Here is a 22,160-nt window from a genome sequence, read left to right as displayed (position 1 = left end):
CGCTAGTACACATTTACTTCTCTTTGGTACACATCTACTTGTGTTTGATACACATCTACTTGTCGCTGGTACACATCTATTGGTCGCTGGTACATAGCTCCTGGTCACTTGTACACATCTACTTGTCTTTGGTACACATCTACTTGTGTGTGGTACACATCTACTTGTCTTTGGTACACATCTACTGGTCACTGGTACACATCTACTTGTCTGGTTGGTACACATCTACTTGTCTTTGGTACACATCTACGTGTCTTTGGTACACATCTACTTGTCTTTGGTGCATATCTACTGGTGGCTGGTACACATCTACTTGTCTTTGGTACACATCTACTTGTGTCTTTGGTACGCATCTACTTGTCTTTGGTACACATCTACTTGTCTTTGGTACACATCTACTGGTGGCTGGTACACATCTACTGGTGCCTGGTACATATCTACTGCTCACTTGTACACATCTACTGGTCGCTAGTACACATCTACTTGTCTTTGGTACACATCTATTTGTGTTTGATACACATCTACTGGTCGCTGGTACACATCTATTGGTCGCTGGTACATAGCTCCTGGTCACTTGTACACATCTACTTGTCTTTGGTACACATCTACTTGTGTGTGGTACACATCTACTTGTCTTTGGTACACATCTACTGGTCGTTGGTACATATCTACTGGTCGCTGGTACACATGCTGCTACATATCTGATCGCTGGTACACATCTACTGGTCGCTGGAACATATCTACTGGTCGCTGGTTTATGTCTCTTAGTCATCTATTGGTGGATGGTACACATCTACTGGTGGCTGGTACACATCTATTGGTGGATGGTACATATCTACTGGTGGATGGTACACATCTACTGGTGGATGGTACATATCTACTGGAGGCTGGTGCATATCTACTGGTGGCTGGTACACATCTACTGGTGGCTGGTACATATCTACTGGTCACTTATACACAACTACTGGTGGTTGGTATATGTCTCGTAGTCGCCGGTACACATCTACTTGTGTTTGGTACACATCTACTGGAGGCTGGTAAACTTGTACTGGTGACTGGTACATATCTACTGGTCGCTGGTACACATCTACTTGTCTTTGGTACACATCTACTTGTCTTTGGTACACATGTACTTGGCTTTGGTACACATCTACTTGTCTTTGGTACACATCTACTTGTCTTTGGTACACATTTACTTGTCTTTGGTACATATCTACTGGTCGCTGGTACACATCTACCTGTTTGGTACACATCTACTTGTCTTTGGTACACATCTACTTGTCTTTGGTACACATCTACTTGTCTTTGGTACACATCTACTTGTCTTTGGTAGACATCTACTTGTCTTTGGTACACATCTACTTGTCTTTGGTGCACATCTACTGGAGGCACTGGTCTTTGGTACACATCCACTGGTGGCTGGTACATATCTACTGCTCACTTGTACACATCTACTGGTCGCTGGTACACATTTACTTGTCTTTGGTACACATCTACTTGTGTTTGATACACATCTACTGGTCGCTGGTACACATCTATTGGTCGCTGGTACATAGCTCCTGGTCACTTGTACACATCTACTTGTCTTTGGTACACATCTACTTGTGTGTGGTACACATCTACTTGTCTTTGGTACACATCTACTGGTCGTTGGTACATATCTACTGGTCGCTGGTACATAGCTCCTGGTCGCTGGTACATAGCTCCTGATCGCTGGTACATATCTCCTGATCGCTGGTACACATCTATTGGTCGCTGGAACATAGCTCCTGGTCGCTGGTACACATCTACTGGTCGCTAGAACATGCTCCTGGTCGCTGGTACATAGCTCCTGGTCGGTGGTACACATCTACTGGTCGCTGGAACATATCTACTGGTCGTTGGTACATATCTACTGGTCGCTGGTACATAGCTCCTGGTCGCTGGTACATAGCTCCTGATCGCTGGTACATATCTCCTGATCGCTGGTACACATCTACTGGTCGCTGGAACATATCTACTGGTCGCTGGTTTATGTCTCTTAGTCATCTATTGGTGGATGGTACACATCTACTGGTGGCTGGTACACATCTATTGGTGGATGGTACATATCTACTGGTGGATGGTACACATCTACTGGTGGATGGTACATATCTACTGGAGGCTGGTGCATATCTACTGGTGGCTGGTACACATCTACTGGTGGCTGGTACATATCTACTGGTCACTTATACACAACTACTGGTGGTTGGTATATGTCTCGTAGTCGCCGGTACACATCTACTTGTGTTTGGTACACATCTACTGGAGGCTGGTAAACTTGTACTGGTGACTGGTACATATCTACTGGTCGCTGGTACACATCTACTTGTCTTTGGTACACATCTACTTGTCTTTGGTACACATCTACTTGTCTTTGGTACACATCTACTTGTCTTTGGTACACATCTACTTGTCTTTGGTACACATTTACTTGTCTTTGGTACATATCTACTGGTCGCTTGTACACATCTATTTGGTACACATCCTGTTTGGTACACATCTACTTGTCTTTGGTACACATCTACTTGTCTTTGGTACACATCTACTTGTCTTTGGTAGACATCTACTTGTCTTTGGTACACATCTACTTGTCTTTGGTGCACATCTACTGGAGGCTCGTACACATCCACTGGTGCCTGGTACATATCTACTGGTGGCTGGTACATATCTACTGCTCACTTGTACACATCTACTGGTCGCTGGTACACATTTACTTGTCTTTGGTACACATCTACTTGTGTTTGATACACATCTACTGGTCGCTGGTACACATCTATTGGTCGCTGGTACATAGCTCCTGGTCACTTGTACACATCTACTTGTCTTTGGTACACATCTACTTGTGTGTGGTACACATCTACTTGTCTTTGGTACACATCTACTGGTCGTTGGTACATATCTACTGGTCGCTGGTACATAGCTCCTGATCGCTGGTACATATCTCCTGATCGCTGGTACACATCTATTGGTCGCTGGAACATAGCTCCTGGTCGCTGGTACACATCTACTGGTCGCTGGAACATAGCTCCTGGTCGCTGGTACATAGCTCCTGGTCGGTGGTACACATCTACTGGTCGCTGGAACATATCTACTAGTCGCTGGTAGATAGCTCCTGGTCGCTGGTACACATCTACTGGTCGCTGGTACATAGCTCCTGGTCGATGGTACATAGCTCCTGGTCGGTGGTACACATCTACTGGTCGGTGGTACATATATACTGGTTGTAGATGTAGTGATACTATCGTAAAGTGAAGTACAAAATATTTGATTACTCGCTTCAAACCTTTGAAGTATACGCTATTGAGTGTTCACCGGTGAAAGTCCTTTTATCCATTAGAAAGACACATATATTATTTTGTTAACAAGTTTTCCTTTAATTATGACTGCAGGTATTTTATTGACAATTTGTACTTTATGACTGCAGGTATCGGGCTGTCAATCTGTGTCATCGCCTTCTTTGTATCCTGGTACTACAACACCATAATAGCGTGGGCGGTGTACTTCTTCTTCTATTCCTTCCGGTCAGAAGTTCCGTGGTTGAGCTGCAACAACACGTGGAACACGCCCAACTGTACCACCTTCAACGACCGCATCATCGCCTGCAACAGCACCAATGCTTCTTTGTGTGCCCTCAAGTCTGATGATTGGGCAAGCGCTGCGTCAACAGAATTTTTTGAGTAGGTTTTCTCATATATGTATTACTTGCTCCAGCGATGCCTCACCTTCAAAGTCAACAAAAGTCGAACAAAAGTGTTTGTTTAATAATGTGGAAACGTGCTTAACCATTTGTAACAACCATTCAATGATTGAATTATATAACGACAATTCATTTAAGACATAGATTTTTTTTTATGTTCCGAAATAATCCATGGTCCACGGGGCAGGACAGGGATAAGGTCATGAACAATTGGGTTTGAGAGGGTGGGTGCGCCCCCTACCCGCCACCTCTTTCTCCCTAATTCCTTATGAAATAAGTTTTTTGCGTTTATGTTTATCTGTGTTATCATTACATCATCTGCGACCAAAATTCAGCATAACTACTTCATCGCATGCATACATACATGAAGCATTATACAAATCGTTCACGCTCCACTCCCCTCCTCAAAAAGCTGTATCCGCCCCTGGGTTTTGGGATCTCCGAGCTTCAAGTGACGACGTGTTACTGTGGTGGTGGCGATCTCCGAGGTTTACGTGGCGACTTGCTGCTGTGGTGTGGTGGGAGGGATGGATCTCTGTGGTGTGGAGGAGGTTTACATGACGACTTGCTGCTGTGGTTGGAGCTCCGAGGTTTACGTGACGACTTGCTGCTGTGGGTGGAGGATCTCCAAAGGACGTGGATCTCTGTGGTGTTGAAGAGAGGTTTACATGACGACTTGCTGCTGTGGTGTGGAGGATCTCCGAGGGTTACATGACGACTGCTGTGGTGTGATCTATTACGTGACTTGCTGTGGTGTGGAGGATCTCCGAGGTTTACATGACGACTTGCTGCTGTGGTGTGGAGGATCTCCGAGGTTTACATGACGACTTGCTGCTCTGGTGTGGAGGATCTCCGAGGGTTACATGACGACTTGCTGCTGTGGTGTGGAGGATCTCCGAGGGTTTACATGACGACTTGCTGCTGTGAATGATCTCCAAGGTGGAGGATCTCCGATCTCCGAGGTTTACATGACGACTTGCTGCTGTGGTGTGGAGGATCTCCGAGGTTTACATGACGACTTGCTGCTCTGGTGTGGAGGATCTCCGAGGGTTACATGACGACTTGCTATTCTGGTGTGGAGGATCTCCGAGGGTTACATGACGACTTGCTATTCTGGTGTGGAGGATCTCCGAGGGTTACATGACGACTTGCTACTCTGGTGTGGAGGATCTCCGAGGGTTACATGACGACATGCTACTCTGGTGTGGAGGTTCTCCGAGGGTTACATGACGACATGCTACTCTGGTGTGGAGGATCTCCGAGGTTTACATGACAACCTGCTACTCTGGTGTGGAGGATCTCCGAGGGTTACATGACGACCTCCTACTCTGGTGTGGAGGATCTCCGAGGGTTACATGACGACTTGCTACTCTGGTGTGGAGGATCTCCGAGGGTTACATGACAACTTGCTACTCTGGTGTGGAGGATCTCCGAGGGTTACATGACGATGGAGGACGAGGGTTACATGACTACTGCTGGTGTGGAGGATCTCCGAGGGTTACATGACGACATGCTACTCTGGTGTGGAGGATCTCCGAGGGTTACATGACAACCTGCTACTCTGGTGTGGAGGATCTCCGAGGGTTACATGACAACTTGCTACTCTGGTGTGGCTCCGAGGGTTACATGGTGTGGGTGGAGGATCGAGGGTTACATGACGACATGCTACTCTGGTGTGGAGGATCTCCACTTGTGGTGGCGCGTGGTCCTGTGCTTAAAGCTCAGGTCACAAATCGGTGAAGTTAAGCAGCGTCGAGCTCGGAGAATCCTTGGATGGGTGACCGTGTTTGGCAGCTTGACTCCTGAGAGTTTCTAGGACTTTAGTCCTGCCCCACAACGAAGCACATGTGACACATGTGGTCTCACCTTAGGCAAGTGAGTTTGTTCAAAATCGTCTCTGTTCACCCAGCAGGAAAATGGGTACCCGGTGGAAAAAAGTCATATGACTATAACCTTCTAGCGCCTAACAGGCAGCTTGGGTTATCCGGGGTAATAATGGCCTTGATTGTTAGCGCTATGAGCATACCTAGTGTGGAGTTTGGCGCTATATAAATGGACACATTATTATTATTATTATTATTATCTCTGAGGGTTACATGACGACTTGCTATTCTGGTGTTGAGGTGTTTCCCTAGAATGTGCTTGTGGATTGTAGTGCCAATATATCTGCTCACATCGAAATGAGATTGATGCCTATCCGCACCGCCTCTGTTTGCCAGGCTACCTTAAAACCATTATGACAAACGAAATATATGCCAATAACATCTTTCACGATTCACTAACTGAAAGCAAATAAGTTCATCTTAATGTGTAGATTTCTAAAAATGAAATTGATAAAGATATATACAGTTCGTTGAATGGATTATGGCAGAGGTACATGGTTGACCGCAAAGAACTCTGGGTAGGAAGGTGTGAGATGACGTCTTGACACGTCATGTCTGAACCTATCAGACAAAATTATAAATTGAAGTTGTTCTTTTAAATCTTGATCCCACTGATATTTCATTACCATGTCAGGTATTTCCCAAAAGGTATATTTTTAAGTTTTAGAACTGAGGATAACAATAGTTTACAACGAAGTCTAATAACCTTGTTATGTTACAAGTGATGTTCTGTCCTATTTTATGCCAGAATAAGTCCGGTAGATATTGATATAAAATTTGCCACCAAACAATGTATGAATGAATACAATCTCATTCTTTACAAACGCTATCGTAATTCACACAGAGTATAATGAACAACAGAAATAGCTTCGTGTTTCAAAGTAGACCCGGACAAAGGTTGGTTGTTCTAAAAGTGTCAACACGCGTTGACCATCTTGTCCTATTTACCTTGTTACTATGGTATATTTCCTCAAGCGATGAGTTCTTTCTGGAGGCCCTTCCAGCATCCCCAGCATCTGTATCAGCTACACAATCCGGTCAGGACGTGTACATTGTATATAACCAACATCAAAGACACGTGCTAATGGATATAATGACAGGATGTGGGAGTCCTTTATAGCGGACACCGTAAACAGCTGGATACAAAGTCGACCGCAGAGCATGGAGGACTTGAAGGACGATGCTTAACAATGCTTGACACAAGACACAGAGAACTATCCATTTGCACTATAAGCGTTTTAACATTTAAACAAAGTGAACGTTATAACAAATACATTCTGCTGTTTGAAATGTCTGTCGTGGGACTGTTGGATTGATAAATGGTTGAATCGCTGGATCGTTTAGTCTAAATAGTGCTGAAAGCGGCATAAAATAGTACTCGTTCTTTTATTTATGCAGTGGTTTGAGACATTTTCACACAGTATATGTTGGATTGAGGAGAATCTCTTTCAAGTGAGTGAATACGCCGCTTTTAGCAATATTCCAGCAACATCACGGCGGGGGACACCAGAAATGGGCTTCACACATTGTACTCATGTGGGGAATCGAACCCGGGTGAGCGAACGCTTTAACCACTAGGCTACCCCACCACCCCTTTATCAAGTGGCAGCTTGTGTGATATATGGCACATAACTCATATTTACATATATGACGTCAATTCTATCATTTTGAAATTGATGTAATGACACTCTCCGTATTGCGTTTGCCAATCAAGTGATCCCGTTTATTAACTTTTCTTTGTTGGTTATTGTTTCCTGTTTACAATCCTAAGGGTCACGAAATGGGATGGATGTTGTTTGATGTACAAAACGGATATATTTTTCATTATATTCATATAAATATACACACCATCGTTTTATACACATGTATACAGGGTATATATGGCCCGCAACACAGAAACCGCGAAATTCTGAGAGGTATCGTAATTCTTCATAACTGCAAAATCTACCGTTTACTGGCATCCAGAATATTTTACAATTACGCCATTCGCCGTATTTCGTTATTTAAAAAACGGGTAATATTTCTTCTCTTTATTCAAAACTCACGCACTAACTCACTAACTCACTAATTCACTGGCACCGGCACTCATGAATCAACCCATTCACCCACTCACGGATCCACTCATTCACTCACTCACGGATCCACTCACCCACTCACGAATCCACTCATTCACTCAAACACAAATCCACTCACTCACTCTCTCGTTGTTTTTTCAGGCGAGAGGTCCTTGAACTTCAGTTCGCTGACGGTATCGGGAATCTGGGGGGATTGAAGTACACCATTACCCTGTGCCTGATGGGGGTGTTTGTGCTCGTCTACTTCGCCTTGTGGAAAGGCATAAAGAGCTCAGGCAAAGTATGATAACTGAAGATTTGGCAACAAGTGCAAGCAATATTCAATATTAGCTGAATCTGATTGTATTTACAGCATTGCATACAAACAGACGTGCAGGAACCGCTAATATCGACGGAACTGTTATTTTCTCTAAATTATGTCGTTGAAGGGTGGCAGCACTGTTTTCTCAAAGTAACTTAAACCTTATAAGTACTTAATTTTGTTTATCTCGTCGGTATTTGTAATAATATGGCAATATAATATGACAATTTGTATAATAATATAATATATCGAGTTCAGCTACGTTTTAGTCAACATTAGTGTATACACATTAAAGACATTATTAAGTGTGTACACAACGATTTGAAATATTAGTTTTAAATAAAACCCGTTTCAGAGAATAATTTAATCAAGTATTACTTGAACTGGAATATATACCGGATTCGTTTTCTCTGACCATTCGCGCCCTCCTCTGTTTGCAGGGACCCGTGAAGATCCGGGTTAGAATTGATCTTCAGCAACCAATACTTGTCGTAAGAGGCGACTAACTGGATCGGATGGTCAGGTTTGCTGACTGGGTTGGCACATGTCATCGTATCCCAATTACGTAGATCGATGCTCATTCTGATGATCCCTGGATTGTCTGGACAAGATCCGATTATGTACAGACCGCCGCCATATAGCTGGAATATTGCTGAGTGCGGCGTAAAACTAAACTCACTCACTCTGTTTGCAGGCCGTGTGGGTTACAGCAACCCTGCCCTACATCGTACTTCTAATCCTCCTGATAAGGGGATGTACCCTACCGGGAGCATTTGCCGGGATCAGATACTATCTCACACCTCAGTGGGATCGTCTTAAAGACCATCAGGTAACTATATCACATTATACAAGGACCAATATTAATCCATCTGGCACCGAGGGCGGTGGAGTCCAGTGCAAGGTAAAGGACCGTGTTCAAGACCATCACATAACTATAAAATGTTATACAGTGAAACTCCGGTAATCCAGCCGGCATGGAAGGCGGTGGAATCAAGCGCAATGTAAGAGACCGTGTTCAAGACCATCAGATAACTATAAAATGTTATACAGTGGAAGCGCGTTAATCCAGCCGGCACCGGAATCAAGCCCCAACGTCCAAGTACTCCGTTGAAATCCACGGATTAAGTCCCACAAAGCTGTACCGCAATCAGGCCGAGTGATTTGACATAATCACGGGTTCCTGGTGTACCTACGGGACGTAATTCTGCAAAGACCACATTCGCCCCTCGCAAATTCCTTTGATAGGTTGGTATTCACAGGGACCATGGGGTAGCCTTGTGGTTAAAGCGTTGGCTCGTCACGCCGAAGGCCCGGCTTCGATTCCCGACATGGGTACAATGAGTGAAGCCCATTGCTGGTGTTCCCCGCCGTGACATTGCTGGAATATTGCTGAAAGCGGCTTAAAGCCATACTCACTCACTCCGTGGTATTCAGAGTCTCAAATCCGTACGAGAAGCAACTTCAATCAAAACTGGAAGCAAGAAAATAACACTGCCTCCAGTCAGGAATCTTTACAATAATACTTCTAGCAGACCGCCACTGGCTTTATAGAACCGGTCGTGCAGTACTTTTATAAACTTACTCACGTGGAAAATGACACTCTCAGCTCTTTGTATGATTCTAAGTTGAACCATTCACCCTGAGGTGAAAATCAGTATACCCAATACTCAAGTGATCTGAACTGTTCAAACCCCAAAAGAAGGTGAACTCAAGATGGACACCAATGGCCAACCGCTGTTAATGCCCATAGCGTAGAAGACATCCAGTACGTCTCAGACATTTCTAAACATGTAAACACCATCTCAGGTTAGAAACAGTGTGTGGCGGCTTCAGCAATACTGTAAGGGACATTCTCGCGTTGTTGAAATATCCACCATTTTGTGGTTTTAATGCATAGATAGAATGCGAGATAAGACCAGTATAATATATATTTGCATATTCAGAATTTTTCGAAATGACGAGAGCGAAAACTCCTCAAATGTACACAATACAAACGTCTGGGATATATCCTTACACGTGCATAGTGGAAAATATTGCGAACATGACAGTGAAAACACACACACACACACACACACACACACACACACACACACACACACACACACACACACACACACACACACACACACACACACACACACACACACACACACACACACACACACACACCATTGATTATCATGTTTCGTATTTACACAAAGAGCAAAAGTAAGTAAACATCAATGTTTCATCGTGGCTAAAATTGAAACAAGCAAGAGGTGAGTGAGTATGGTTTTCCGCCGCTTTCAGCAATATTCCAGCAATATCACGGCAGGGGACACCAGAAATAGGCTTCACACACTGTGGGGAATCGAACCCGGGTCTTTGCGACGAGCAAAGGCTTTAAATACAAGGCAACTCCACCGCTTTTCAACAAAGAAGAAACAGTTATTCGATGGTGATGCATACCATTCAGGCATCATAATTGTGTTTTGGACACTAAGTTGGTGGTGTTTCGAGTGGGGAGTGGGGTAGACCAGTGGTTAAAGCGTCCGCTCATCACGTTGAAGACCCAGGTGCGATTCCCCACATGGTTACAATGTCACGAATGTGTGAAGCCCATTTCTGGTGTCCCCCCGCCGTGATAGTGCTGGAACATTGCTGAAAGCGGCGTAAAACCATACTCGCTCGCTCACTCACTAAATTCATCCTCGAGAATAGTCACTTGTAAAATGTTTTGGTTGTGTTAAGAACACGTATTCCAAGATCCTGACGTAATATTGCTTGAGCTGGACATTCAATAACATACTGCTTAACTGCTATTGACAAGAGAAATTCATGTCAAATACTTCTATCGGCATTCGAACCACAGTGGCCAGGTCTTCTGCGAGGCTAAACGTGAGTGAGTGAGTGAGTTTAGTTTTACGCCGCTTTTAGCAATATTCCAGCAATATTACGGTGAGACACGTTGAACCGATGTGGGGAATCGAACCCGGGACGAGCGAACGCTTTGACCTAAGGGAATCTGAAGGACTTAGCGACACCAACGCCGACAAATTATAAAATGTTTGTTCATAAGAATAAATAAGGAATGTTCATTGAGAGAATCATCGATTTTGTGTTCACAGAGCTGTACAATGTACTTTGTTTCAAGACATGGTTCTACTTCAGGTTTGGGTGGACGCAGCGTCGCAGATCTTCTTTTCCCTAGGACCAGGGTTTGGAGTACTGCTAGCCTTGTCTAGCTACAACAAGTTCAACAATAACTGCTACAAGTAAGACTTCATTATTTTCATTCTTAACCACATGCAACTGAAATACACTAAACGCCAAAAGAAACGTTACCCTCCTTCCTTACGGACGGAGGTACCTATCTTCAGCTGGCGTTGTGATGCGTGGACGTCCACTGCTTGGTCTGTCTACGGTGACCCCAGTCTGTCTTAAGCCCTGAATAAGTCTTATGACCGTGATACGGTGGCATCCGTGGGGGTTGGCAACAGCATTGTATGTCGACCCCATCTGCACCATCCCAATGGCTCTTTCTCTCCCTTCAGCTGTTAATCGTGGCATATTTCTCATACTCGTGTATCATATCATGTCTTCTAGGCTCTCTTTACCCTATAGAATCATTCTGCATGTGAAATGGATGTAAATACCGTTTGAATATTGCTGCGTTTTGGCGACTGATATTGCTATGTGTAAACAGAAAATGGAAAAATGTTACTTTGCAAGCAAAAATGTTAACAAAGATAATTGAAGATGTTCCTAAACATGATTTGCGATTTGCATAAAGCTGTGTTGTTAAGCTTTCTTGTTAACTAAAACCTTCTAAAATATCTAAATTTATAAAGGTAGGACGGTAACGATTTTTTTGTCGTCTATTGTATAATTCTAATCACACACATCCGTCAGCAACCGGGTTAGAAGAGGCCTGCAGCAAGCTATGAGTGGTGTGAGTGAGGATGGTCTTACGTCACTTTTTAGCAATATTTCAGCAACATTACGTCGTGATATTGCTGGAATATTGCTAAAAGCGGCGTAAAACGTAACTCACTCACTATATAGCTGGAATATAGCTGAGTGCGGTGTGTCGTAGTTTCAAGCAGTCCAGGAAAGGGGTGTTCAGCAGAAACTAGTTTCACGCATTGCACCCATGGTTGGATTTGACAATCTCTTTACCCAAGAGCTATAAAAAAGTAATGAATTATATTGAAACAAACCGGATTTGGATCGCAAACATGACAGGCTATGTCAAATGTGAGGCAGAAGCGATAAATAGCATGCATGTATACAACGATCAGTGCACTCACGAATGTTCAGAACTTGTCAGAAACTTGTCTTGAGAATGACATATGCTCGAATCAAGGAAACGGTGATGGAGGCAGGCAGAAAGGTCGGTGTTTTCCGATAGCGAGATAAATCTTTGAAGTGCATTCAGAAGTGGAATGCATTAGAAAAGCAAGATAATTCGCAAGTCAGATCTTCGAAGGGGTCGAGTCGATCTTCGTTCGTTTTTATTTTGGTACAGCCAGACGTACATATATTGGAGAACATCTCAAACGAGCGTTGAAAATCGTAAACAAGCCTGTAAGTAATCCTGTAATCAGGCTCCCCAAATGAGACTACCTACGTCAGGGTTAACGAAACAACGAAGCCCTTGGACCGACATTGGACCATAAACGATATCTAAGGGAGATCACTCAATTTTACCAGCTGCAGTGGAAGCATCACGATGTGTCACCAGTTCAGTGGACAGACTATGACTGTTTGATGTGCTGCCACTTGCAATCATCAGAAGCAAACCTCAGTGTATACTAACACATAACAATATTTAATACCAGCTGTTGAAGCATTCCACTCTAGTTGCTAATCACTTGCCTGATGGGGTGTTTGAATCTATGAATTATTGTCACAGTCTGAAAATATTACCATCTATTGTCATCTACTGTCAAATTGTCAACTTCGGAATCACAATTTCTCGAGTTATGGACAGTAGTTCCATGTCTGTGTTATGCGCTCTTTGATTTGAATAGATTAAACATGGTAAGCTATAGTCTTTATACAGAAATATTTTGAACAACACTATGAAAGTGCACAGTAATCTCCAGCTAACAAATATTTGATGGATGATTGTTCAAGAGTTTTCACCCAGGATCCAAAAAGGGGAGGGCGACAGAATTTCAAAAGGGGCACCCATATTCCAAAAGGGACATGCAATGACTGATATCCAAGTATCAAATTGTCTACGCATATCATTCTGAAAGGCTCAAAGGACACAGCTATTTCACCTAACTTCAACATAAATGAAAGCAAACAAGTTTTGATTTCAGTCATTGTATTCTTTATACAGAAAAGTTTTGAACAACACTATGAAAGTGCCCAGTCTCATATTCTTCTGTTCTTCCTGGACAGGCTTTTAACAACAACTTTGTCAGAAGCGCAGGGTGCAAAATAAATAGGGCAGGGTGCAAAATAAAAAGGACAGTGCGCAAAATAAAAAGGGCAAGGGTGCAAAATAAAAAGAACAGTGCGCAAAATAAAAAGGGCAGGGTTCAAAATAAAAAAGGATAGTGCGCAAAAATAAAAAGGGCAGGGTGCAAAATAAAAGGACTAAAATGCCCAGCGGAAACACTAATCATAAAATCGATGTATCCTAACCAATATTTCGATTGGCTTATTGTCCTTAGATTCGGAGTTGATTATAATTAGGTGTATTTATGGATTGCATGTGTTGTTTTCTGATATTTATATTTCCTTGTAGAGACGCCTTGATAACGAGCGCTGTGAACTGTTTTACAAGCTTCATGGCAGGGTTCGCTGTATTCTCTGTCCTTGGATATATGGCCCACACTCAGAACAGGGACATAGACAAGGTGGCACGAGCAGGTGAGAGTATAGGCCGGCCTTCTTTTTCCCGGTGAACTGTCGTAAATTCTTGAAATATTGACATCTAAATAAATGTACTTACACTATTTGCAATAATCTCGAGAGGTTTGTTTCCTTTCTTAGATATTTAAATTCTGTCAGCCATTTTACAAAAGACAATAGCTAATTATTCATTTTCAAAAGTGCGCTCGTCGCGGTGAAGACCCGGGTTCGATTCTCCACATGGCTACCACGTGTGAAGCCCATTTGTGGTGTTCCCCGCTGTAATATTGCTGGAATGTTGCTTTAAGCTGCGTAAATCTAACCTCACTCACTCACTCACTCATTGTTTAAATATGTTACAAGGGAAATCATACACAGACCCTGACATGGGAAAATGCAAATGTCAAACAAATTTTGTAAATATAAATATGCATGTATATTGGAAGTAAGCTCATCGAAGGATCTGTCGTGAACATTAATGTCTATATTTTATGAATACAGGGAATGTTTGAGTTTGGTACACTACTACTTGGAACAGTATTTCAGACATGAGTTATATCACGGCTTGTGACCTAAGTGGAGGCCCGAACTGATGTAAGCATTCGAGGTTTACCACACTGGTGTGTATCATTATCAGGGAGAACGGAGTTCGAACCCAAGATTATAGGCTTCTGGCTCTCCAAGGGGACGCAACTCTTTTCTTTTTCCTTTATTCTTTCTGTTATCAGTTTATGTTGGTTATTCAACAAGGCTGTGTAACTGACAAGCCCTTGTGACAGTGAGCGCATGATGTCGATTCTGAATGCTTTACCTCATATTCCGATTAAGTAGTCTGTCTCACAGTCCCTGAACCATATTATATTCCGTACAGCCTAGCCCTCTCTGCAATGCTAAAGCCCTAAATGAAGCAAGTATAGATTTCCTAAGAATGTCTGTATCCCTGGGGTTCCTTTTCAATTTAAATGGGCTTATTTGTTACAATCAAAATTATATATATATATTCAGAGACTAAGCGTTAGTCTATCCGATTTAGCTGTTACGCTGTTTTCTGTCTCAAAAACATTTTCTTTCTAAATATACTCAACAAATCAAATTAAGGACCACCTCATTTTTCAATATCAAAGTACTTAATAGTTCCTATTATGATGGATAAATGGAATATTGGGTTTGTCCTTAACTTTTTGTGTTGAGTATAGTTTGAAGTTAAATTGTGTTGTAAATTTCCCCTCATAAGCACTGGCGATCCAGATTTCCAATGATATTGATGTTAATATACCTCCTTGTTTTTACAGATGTAGGCTTGATCTTTATTGTATATCCTGAAGCCATAGCGACAATCGAGGGCTCGTCCTTCTGGGCCATTATATTTTTCTTCATGTTGATCACGCTTGGACTCGATACCACGGTACGTAAATAGTCGACACCGTGGTATGTATAAACCACAAAGTTGTTCGGGCAAGATAAGAAGAGATAAGATAAGATACGATATTACTATTGTTTCCAATGGGACATTATGACTACTTCGAGAATGGACACCTTACATAATTATCTTACAACATAAAATAAATAAAAAAGAAGTTAAAGTTAAAGTTAACAATCATGGACTGTTGATTTTACATCTTAAAAATATAGAATATTTGACGCATATCATTGTATCCAAAATTGCGTAGATCGATGTTCATGCTGTTGATCATAGGATTGTCTAGTCTAAACTCGATTATTTACAGACAGCAGCCATGGTGCTGTAATATTGCTGAGTGCGGCGTAAAACAAGAACAAACATAACATAAAAATGGAAATTGTAGCTAAGGGCGACGTTAACTGGCGAACAAAGAAAAATCTTTTTGGAATTATAATCGAATAAAACGACGGCTATAAACAAGTTTTCCACGTTGTGTATGGCAGTATTTCAGTACATGTGCACTTGTGTATTTACAGTTTGGAGGCCTGGAGGCCATCATCACTGGTATCCTGGACGAATGGCCCATGTTGAGGAAGAGGCGAGAGTTCTTCGTGGCTGGTCTAATCTTCTTCTGCTTCCTCGGCGGGCTTGTCACCACCACATACGTAAGTGTGATTGTCCACCGCCATCACCGACAACACCTTCAGCTACCACCGCAATCACACACACTGAACCTATTCACAATTATTGTTGAAATAGATCCGGGTTAGAATTGGTAGTGAGTGAGTGAGTTTAGTTTTACGCCGCACTCAACGATATTCCTGCTATATGGCGGCGGTCTGTAAATAATCGAGGCTTTACCAGACAATCCAGTGATCAACGGCATGAGCAAATGGGAACCGATGACATGGGTCAACCAAGACAGCGAGCCTGACCACCCGATCCCGTTAGTCGCCCCTTACGACATCATGGGTTACTGAAGATCAATATTCTAACCCGGATGTTCACGGGTATGGTCTTCAGTAACCCATGCTTGTCGTAAGAGGCGACAAACGGGCTCGCTGACGTGGTTGACAACTGCTAACATTGATGCTCATGTTGTTGATCACTGGATTTTCTGGCCCAGACTCATTTATTTACAGATCGCGGACTGATTTACGAAAGGCAGCTTTGGAGATGCAAAGTGTTATATATCGGCCGCTCCTTCCTCATCAGTTTGACACGTCGAGGGCGGTACTAGTATACTGGTTAAAGCGTTGGCTCGTCACGCATAAGACCCGGGTTCGATTACCCACATGGGCAGCGTTCGAAATAATCGCCGGCCCGGAGGCCCAGCGCCGGTTGTTATTGTATCGGGCCGGCAGTTTCAAATATTTGCTTGGCCATGTGGCCTTCAGTTAATTATCTGTCAATGTTTGTTTTTTTCAACTGGAATCTTTCCCATATTGTTTTTCTTTATCAACGTTCGGGAATCATCCATGATCCATCATGTTACGATACTAACAGGTTCACCTTCTGATATTTCAGCGCTTTGCGCGCAGGAATGTCAACGCCAATCTTTCACCAATGAAAACTTCTCTCAGCGTCATAGGCTTCGCTAATTGAAACAATGGGAAACTTTATATAATATAGTCTATTTTGTTTTTATTGGTTTGATTTGAACAAAATGGTCCTGCATATTTCATTCAGGGTAGATTTTAAGGCCTGCAGGCAGCAGCAGGCCCTGATGGCCAACTGGCGAATTAAAGTATTGCAAACACTGCACATGGATACACTGTGTGAAGCCCATTCTGCATAGATCGGTGCTCATGGTGTCAATTTCTGTTTGGTCTGATCCAGACTAGAGTGCCCACAGACGTCCATAGCTGGGGGCGGTGGGGTAGCCTAGTGGTTAAAGTGTTCGCTCATCTTGCTGAAGACCCGGGTTTGATTCCCCACATGAGTACAATGTGTGAAGCCTATTTCTGGTGTCCCCCGCCGTGATGTTGCTGGAATATTGCTAAAAGCGACGTAAAACTAAACCCACTCACTCACTTACTGACACGTCGTGATGTACCTAAATTACAAATACAACACTTGTTAATCCGAACCCTTAAACATATTATTCCATATTATTTTTGAAACTATTGTGCAGTGGATTCTAGTGAATCCAGTGAATTATTGTACTTTCTATTCAGGGAGGAATCTACGTCATCCAGCTGTTCGACACATACGGAGCTCCCATCTCGATCCTGCTTGTTGTCTTCCTCGAAGCGGCAGCCGTCTCCTGGATATACGGTCAGCTTTTAATCCATATTCAGAGTTCAGCTCAAAGCCCCCTGGCCCACAACATGTATACTAAGACTATGCTAAGAATTCAAACAAATCTTCTATGTCAACTGGACCCTTGAAGATCCGGGTTAGAATTGATCTTCAGTAACCCATGCTTGTCGTAAGAGGTGACTAATGGGATCGGGTGGTCAGGCTCGCTGACTTGGCTGACACATGTCATCGCATTCAATTTGAGTAGATCGATGCTCATGCTGCTGATCACTGGATTGTCTAGTCCAGACTCGATTATTTACAGACCGCCGCCATATAGCAGGAATATTGCTGAGTGCGGCGTAAAACTAAACTCACTCACTCACTATGTCAAGTTGTCAACTGAGAGCCTGATATTGGAATAAAGCGTCGGCTCGCTACGCCGAAGGTTTGATCTCCAACATCCTTATGGGTACAACGTTTGAAGCTCACTTATTGTGTCCCCAACCACGATGGCGCTGGAAACAGCGAAAAGCCCCATAAAACCGTACTCATTCACTCACTATACATTCATGTTCCAGGTACAAAACGGTTCAGTCAAGATATCGAGGCTATGCTTGGTGCTCCCCCAAGGCCCTTTTGGCGCATCACGTGGACGTTTATCAGTCCTGTTTTCTTGCTGGTACGTGTGCGTCTTTGCGTGTGCGTCTGTGGTATTTACAGGAGAGAGTACAGATATGCCTTTCTGCCTACAAAACATTTATCTTTAGGAAAAAAGAAATAAATCAAATACAGTTAACCTCAAGATGTCCATCACTGGATTGTCTGGTCTGAACTCTTGCTATGTACGCTGGGATTCACAACCAGTAAAAGGGCGGTGGTGTAGCCTTGTGGTTAAAGCGTTCGCTCGTCACGCCGAAGACCCGAGTTCGATTCCCCACATGGGTACAATATGTTAAGCCCATTTCTGGTGTACCCCGCCGTGATGTTGCTGGAAAGCGGTGTAAGATGAACTCACTCACACCAGTGAAAAAATATAACCTACAAACATTAAAACAAAAACTCCATGCAACCCGTATAGTTCTACGACGTTTTGATGATTTATGCGCGTGCGTGTGCGTGTGCGTGTGGGTGTGCGTAAATTTATTATCCCCCGCCACGAAGTGAGGGGATATTGGGTTGAGCTCCTTCCGTCCGTCCTTTCTTCGGTCTGTTCGAGATGATGGAGATTTTCTCAAAATCCGTTATAGATAGGGAAACCAAATTTGGTATGTATTTTCAGGACATGAATGCCTTGATGGAGTTACGGAAACCATGTTACAATTTGTTACAGAGTTATGGCCCTTGTCATGCGTTTCTTGACTTGGTGCAAGTTATCCCCAATTGGAAAAGATTTTCTCAGTGACCGTTATAGATAGGGAAACCATATTTCGTTTGTGTTTTCAGGGCATGACTGTCGTGGTAAAGTTACAAAACAGGAACCATGAGGTATTGTTCTAATATGTACTAGTATTGGCAGAAAATGTAAAACATATTTATTTTTTCCTTTCCAGTCCCTGTTCATCCTGTCGTTGTATAACCCCCCTCAACCCTCCTACGGAACCTACACCTACCCCTACTGGTCTCTTACAGTAGGCTGGCTGATAGTATCTTCATCCATCGCGTGTATATTGATATACTTCATTATACACGCCGTCACTACAACAGGATCATTCTCAGAGGTGAGTAAAGCGCCTGTAAAATATCGGCGTCTTGTCAACGGCCAGCGTGTAGTTTAAGTGGAGAGTTACGTCCCTTGTGCCACCAATCTCGATGGCAACAGTGCCAAAGCACTGGCAATCATGTCAGTGATAGAATATGCCGACAGAGTTTGGAAACCTGGGGAAATCGAGACTTGCTTCATTTGGGCCTTTAGCACTGCAGGGAGCATCTGTGACACAGACTAACACTTGAACCGCGGGGGTTGGGGATGCTCTTACGTATATACCAAGATAGCTAATCAGTATAAGGGGACAAGCATGGGTTACCTAAGTACCGAAGACCAATAACCCGGATCTTAATGGGTCTCTTACAAGATGAGTTTGGAAGCCCCCTACAGTGCAATAGGCAACGTGACAGTAGATTGAGAAAAGATTTTATGATCTGTAAGTTTTTGTACACAACTTACAGAAGGTCTGGTGATACTTAATCACGGTCGGCTCGTAAAAACCATCACACTGTGCTATTGACACATGGGATTCGTAATTATACAGTATCTATGGAAACAGTTAGGTGTAATTATCAATATTTCATCATCAATATTTAACACAAACAAGTGCAGACAACGAGACAAAATCCCTTATATCGTGTAGCGCAGTAATGCTAGACGATCTTCGCCCGTGTTATGTTCAAGGAGTGAGTGAGTGAGTTAAAAATTAAAGTCACATCGGCAATATTGCATCCATATCGTGACTAGAATAGGTCATATGTTAAGAATTATATGATAAAGTCTGTCGCCAAAGGACGTTAAAACAACTAGAATGTCACAGTAAGAGATTTAAAACCAGCGCTTTAAACTTCACGTTTAACTTAACTTAAAATGTATATCACAATAGAGAACAGTGCAGTATAAAAACGGGCTATTGATCGCCAGCAACTGAAGGTCGATCACTATACCAGGGACCATGGGGACTTACAGTGTTTTTGCTACCTGTATGGACCCAAGCTGGATTTACACCATCCCTTCAGATTTTAGCGATTGGGGACAAATCTAACCATAAATGAAGAGAACACATTTTCTTCGATTAAAACCGTGGTTAGATGAATAATACTTTGAATGTTTCAGGACTTACATGCCCTCTCTGTAGGACAATAATTTTACAACACTTTAACATGTTCAGACAGTCAGTTAATAGTATTTACCTAACTGTGCGTGGCTTAATTCTTTAAGGTTAATTCTTAAAATATGGAGGTCAAAATAGTGTTTGCTTAGCACATCTGTTATCATGGAATCACTTGCAGTGGATTTTTCATTTTAAAAAGTCAAATCCCAATTTCTCCTTTTTCAGAGAGTCAAGCAAATGATATGGCCAATGGAATCACCAAAACACCTGAGCGAAGCTGGAATCCCTGTGTACCTTTGAGTAGTGATGTCATAGTGCACACCATGTGAGACGTCATAATGCACACAATGTGATGACGTCATATGTTTACGCTACCATGCATCTGATATACACCGGTTTTGTTAAAGGTTCCTATGTGTCTGAAAACACCATCAGGGGATTTAAAGACATATAATTGTTCCTTTACTATGGCAAGGACTTTTCCCGACAAACCCTCATTCGAAAGGTTGTCAGGTTTTGTATAAACCTACGCGCATGATAGTGTTTGTAGACAAGTAGAAAATGGAAGATGTATAAAACGTGTATTAGAGAAACTGTGTTGCTCTGTAAGTATGTTGAAGTATATACTGTAGTATACTGTACAAATGTGAGTGTACAAATAACCTCTGTATTTGTATTATTTTGTACACTGTTTTATAAGCAAACTGTGTGTAGTAGCTGACATAGTAGCTGACGTGTCGTATGTTACTCAGCATGAAGATATTTCTACATTTGGTAGCCCAAGCATCTTTCACTTGGTTCTTTCGCTGATTCCCAGATTCCCAGATGATCCTGATATCCTGGACCTTAACATCTATACCCCTAATCTTAACTCCAAATACCACCACAGACATCCATTGTCCCATATTATTTGATTAATTGACGAGCCAAGGTGAGGTGAAGTACGAACGACTTCTTGCCATTGATTCGGCAGACCAGCCTCTACCCTGATTACATTAATTCTTAATCAACACTGCTTCCAAGAAGTATCCACAATCCTCTGTTTACCTCATATATCTATGATCCATCGTGTTTCCGATTACTTACAGATCATTGTTTCCTACTAATGTTTCAGATTCTCCATTTCCTGGTTAAATATCAGATCCACAGTGTGTTCAAACAATATCCTGGATTTAAAGAGTTCCCAACTAAAATCCTGTTTCCTACCAATATTGCAGATCCCGCGTGTTTCATACTAATATCACGGACCCGGCGTGTTTCCTAATAATGTATTGAATCTCTCGTGTTTCCTTTTCAAATCACACTCCGTATACACAGACAAAAACGTCTCCCTTTCAACTGTCGCTCATGTAATTCCACGAATTTTAAGTAGAAAACATGATACTTATTTATTCATGTTAGGGGCGTTGAAACTTCTGGGACGGGGACGCAATGAGACTAGGAGAAAGTACAGGAAACAATAATGTTGCCTCACGTCCCAGAGAAAACAGGTAGAGATGCTGGACATTTTGAATTGTTAGTAGAAAATACAGGATTTCACGTCCCAGAGAAGACAGGTAGAGATGCTGGACATTTTGAATTGTTAGTAGAAAATACAGGAAAAGATAATGTTGCCTCACGTCCCAGAAAAGACAGGTAGAGGTGCTGGACATTTTGAATTGTTAGGAGAAAATAATGTTGCCTCACGTCCCAGAGAAGACAGGTAGGGGTGCTGGACATTTTGAATTGTTAGTAGAAAATACAGGAAAAAATAATGTTGCCTCACGCCTCACAGAAGACAGGTTGTTGGACATTTGGAATGGTTAGTAGAAAATACAGGTAAGTACAACGTTGCCCAGAGTAGACAGGTAGAGTTACACGACATTTTGAAT

The 22,160-nt window shown here is 42.6% G+C and overlaps 1 protein-coding gene across 1 annotated transcript in view; it reads left to right on the top strand.

Annotated features, from left to right (window-relative positions):
* The window catches only part of LOC124278282 (sodium-dependent serotonin transporter-like), a 58,682-nt gene extending 36,757 nt beyond the window's left edge, over positions 1 to 21,925 (top strand). The window contains exons 3-13 of the mRNA XM_046714007.1: positions 3,446 to 3,698; positions 7,818 to 7,956; positions 8,672 to 8,806; positions 11,128 to 11,231; positions 13,718 to 13,842; positions 15,117 to 15,229; positions 15,763 to 15,891; positions 17,404 to 17,503; positions 18,049 to 18,149; positions 19,021 to 19,188; positions 20,515 to 21,925. Coding sequence (XP_046569963.1) covers positions 3,446 to 3,698; positions 7,818 to 7,956; positions 8,672 to 8,806; positions 11,128 to 11,231; positions 13,718 to 13,842; positions 15,117 to 15,229; positions 15,763 to 15,891; positions 17,404 to 17,503; positions 18,049 to 18,149; positions 19,021 to 19,188; positions 20,515 to 20,589 — 1,442 coding nt within the window. The 3' untranslated portion in view covers positions 20,590 to 21,925. The remainder of the gene's footprint in view (positions 1 to 3,445; positions 3,699 to 7,817; positions 7,957 to 8,671; positions 8,807 to 11,127; positions 11,232 to 13,717; positions 13,843 to 15,116; positions 15,230 to 15,762; positions 15,892 to 17,403; positions 17,504 to 18,048; positions 18,150 to 19,020; positions 19,189 to 20,514) is intronic.
* The last annotated feature ends 235 nt before the right edge of the window (positions 21,926 to 22,160 follow it).

The sequence above is a fragment of the Haliotis rubra genome, unplaced genomic scaffold, assembly GCF_003918875.1.
Source record: "Haliotis rubra isolate DU_JTF1 unplaced genomic scaffold, ASM391887v1 Scf234, whole genome shotgun sequence".
Classification (NCBI taxonomy): domain Eukaryota; kingdom Metazoa; phylum Mollusca; class Gastropoda; order Lepetellida; family Haliotidae; genus Haliotis; species Haliotis rubra.
This window is presented reverse-complemented; position numbering and strand designations above follow the sequence as displayed.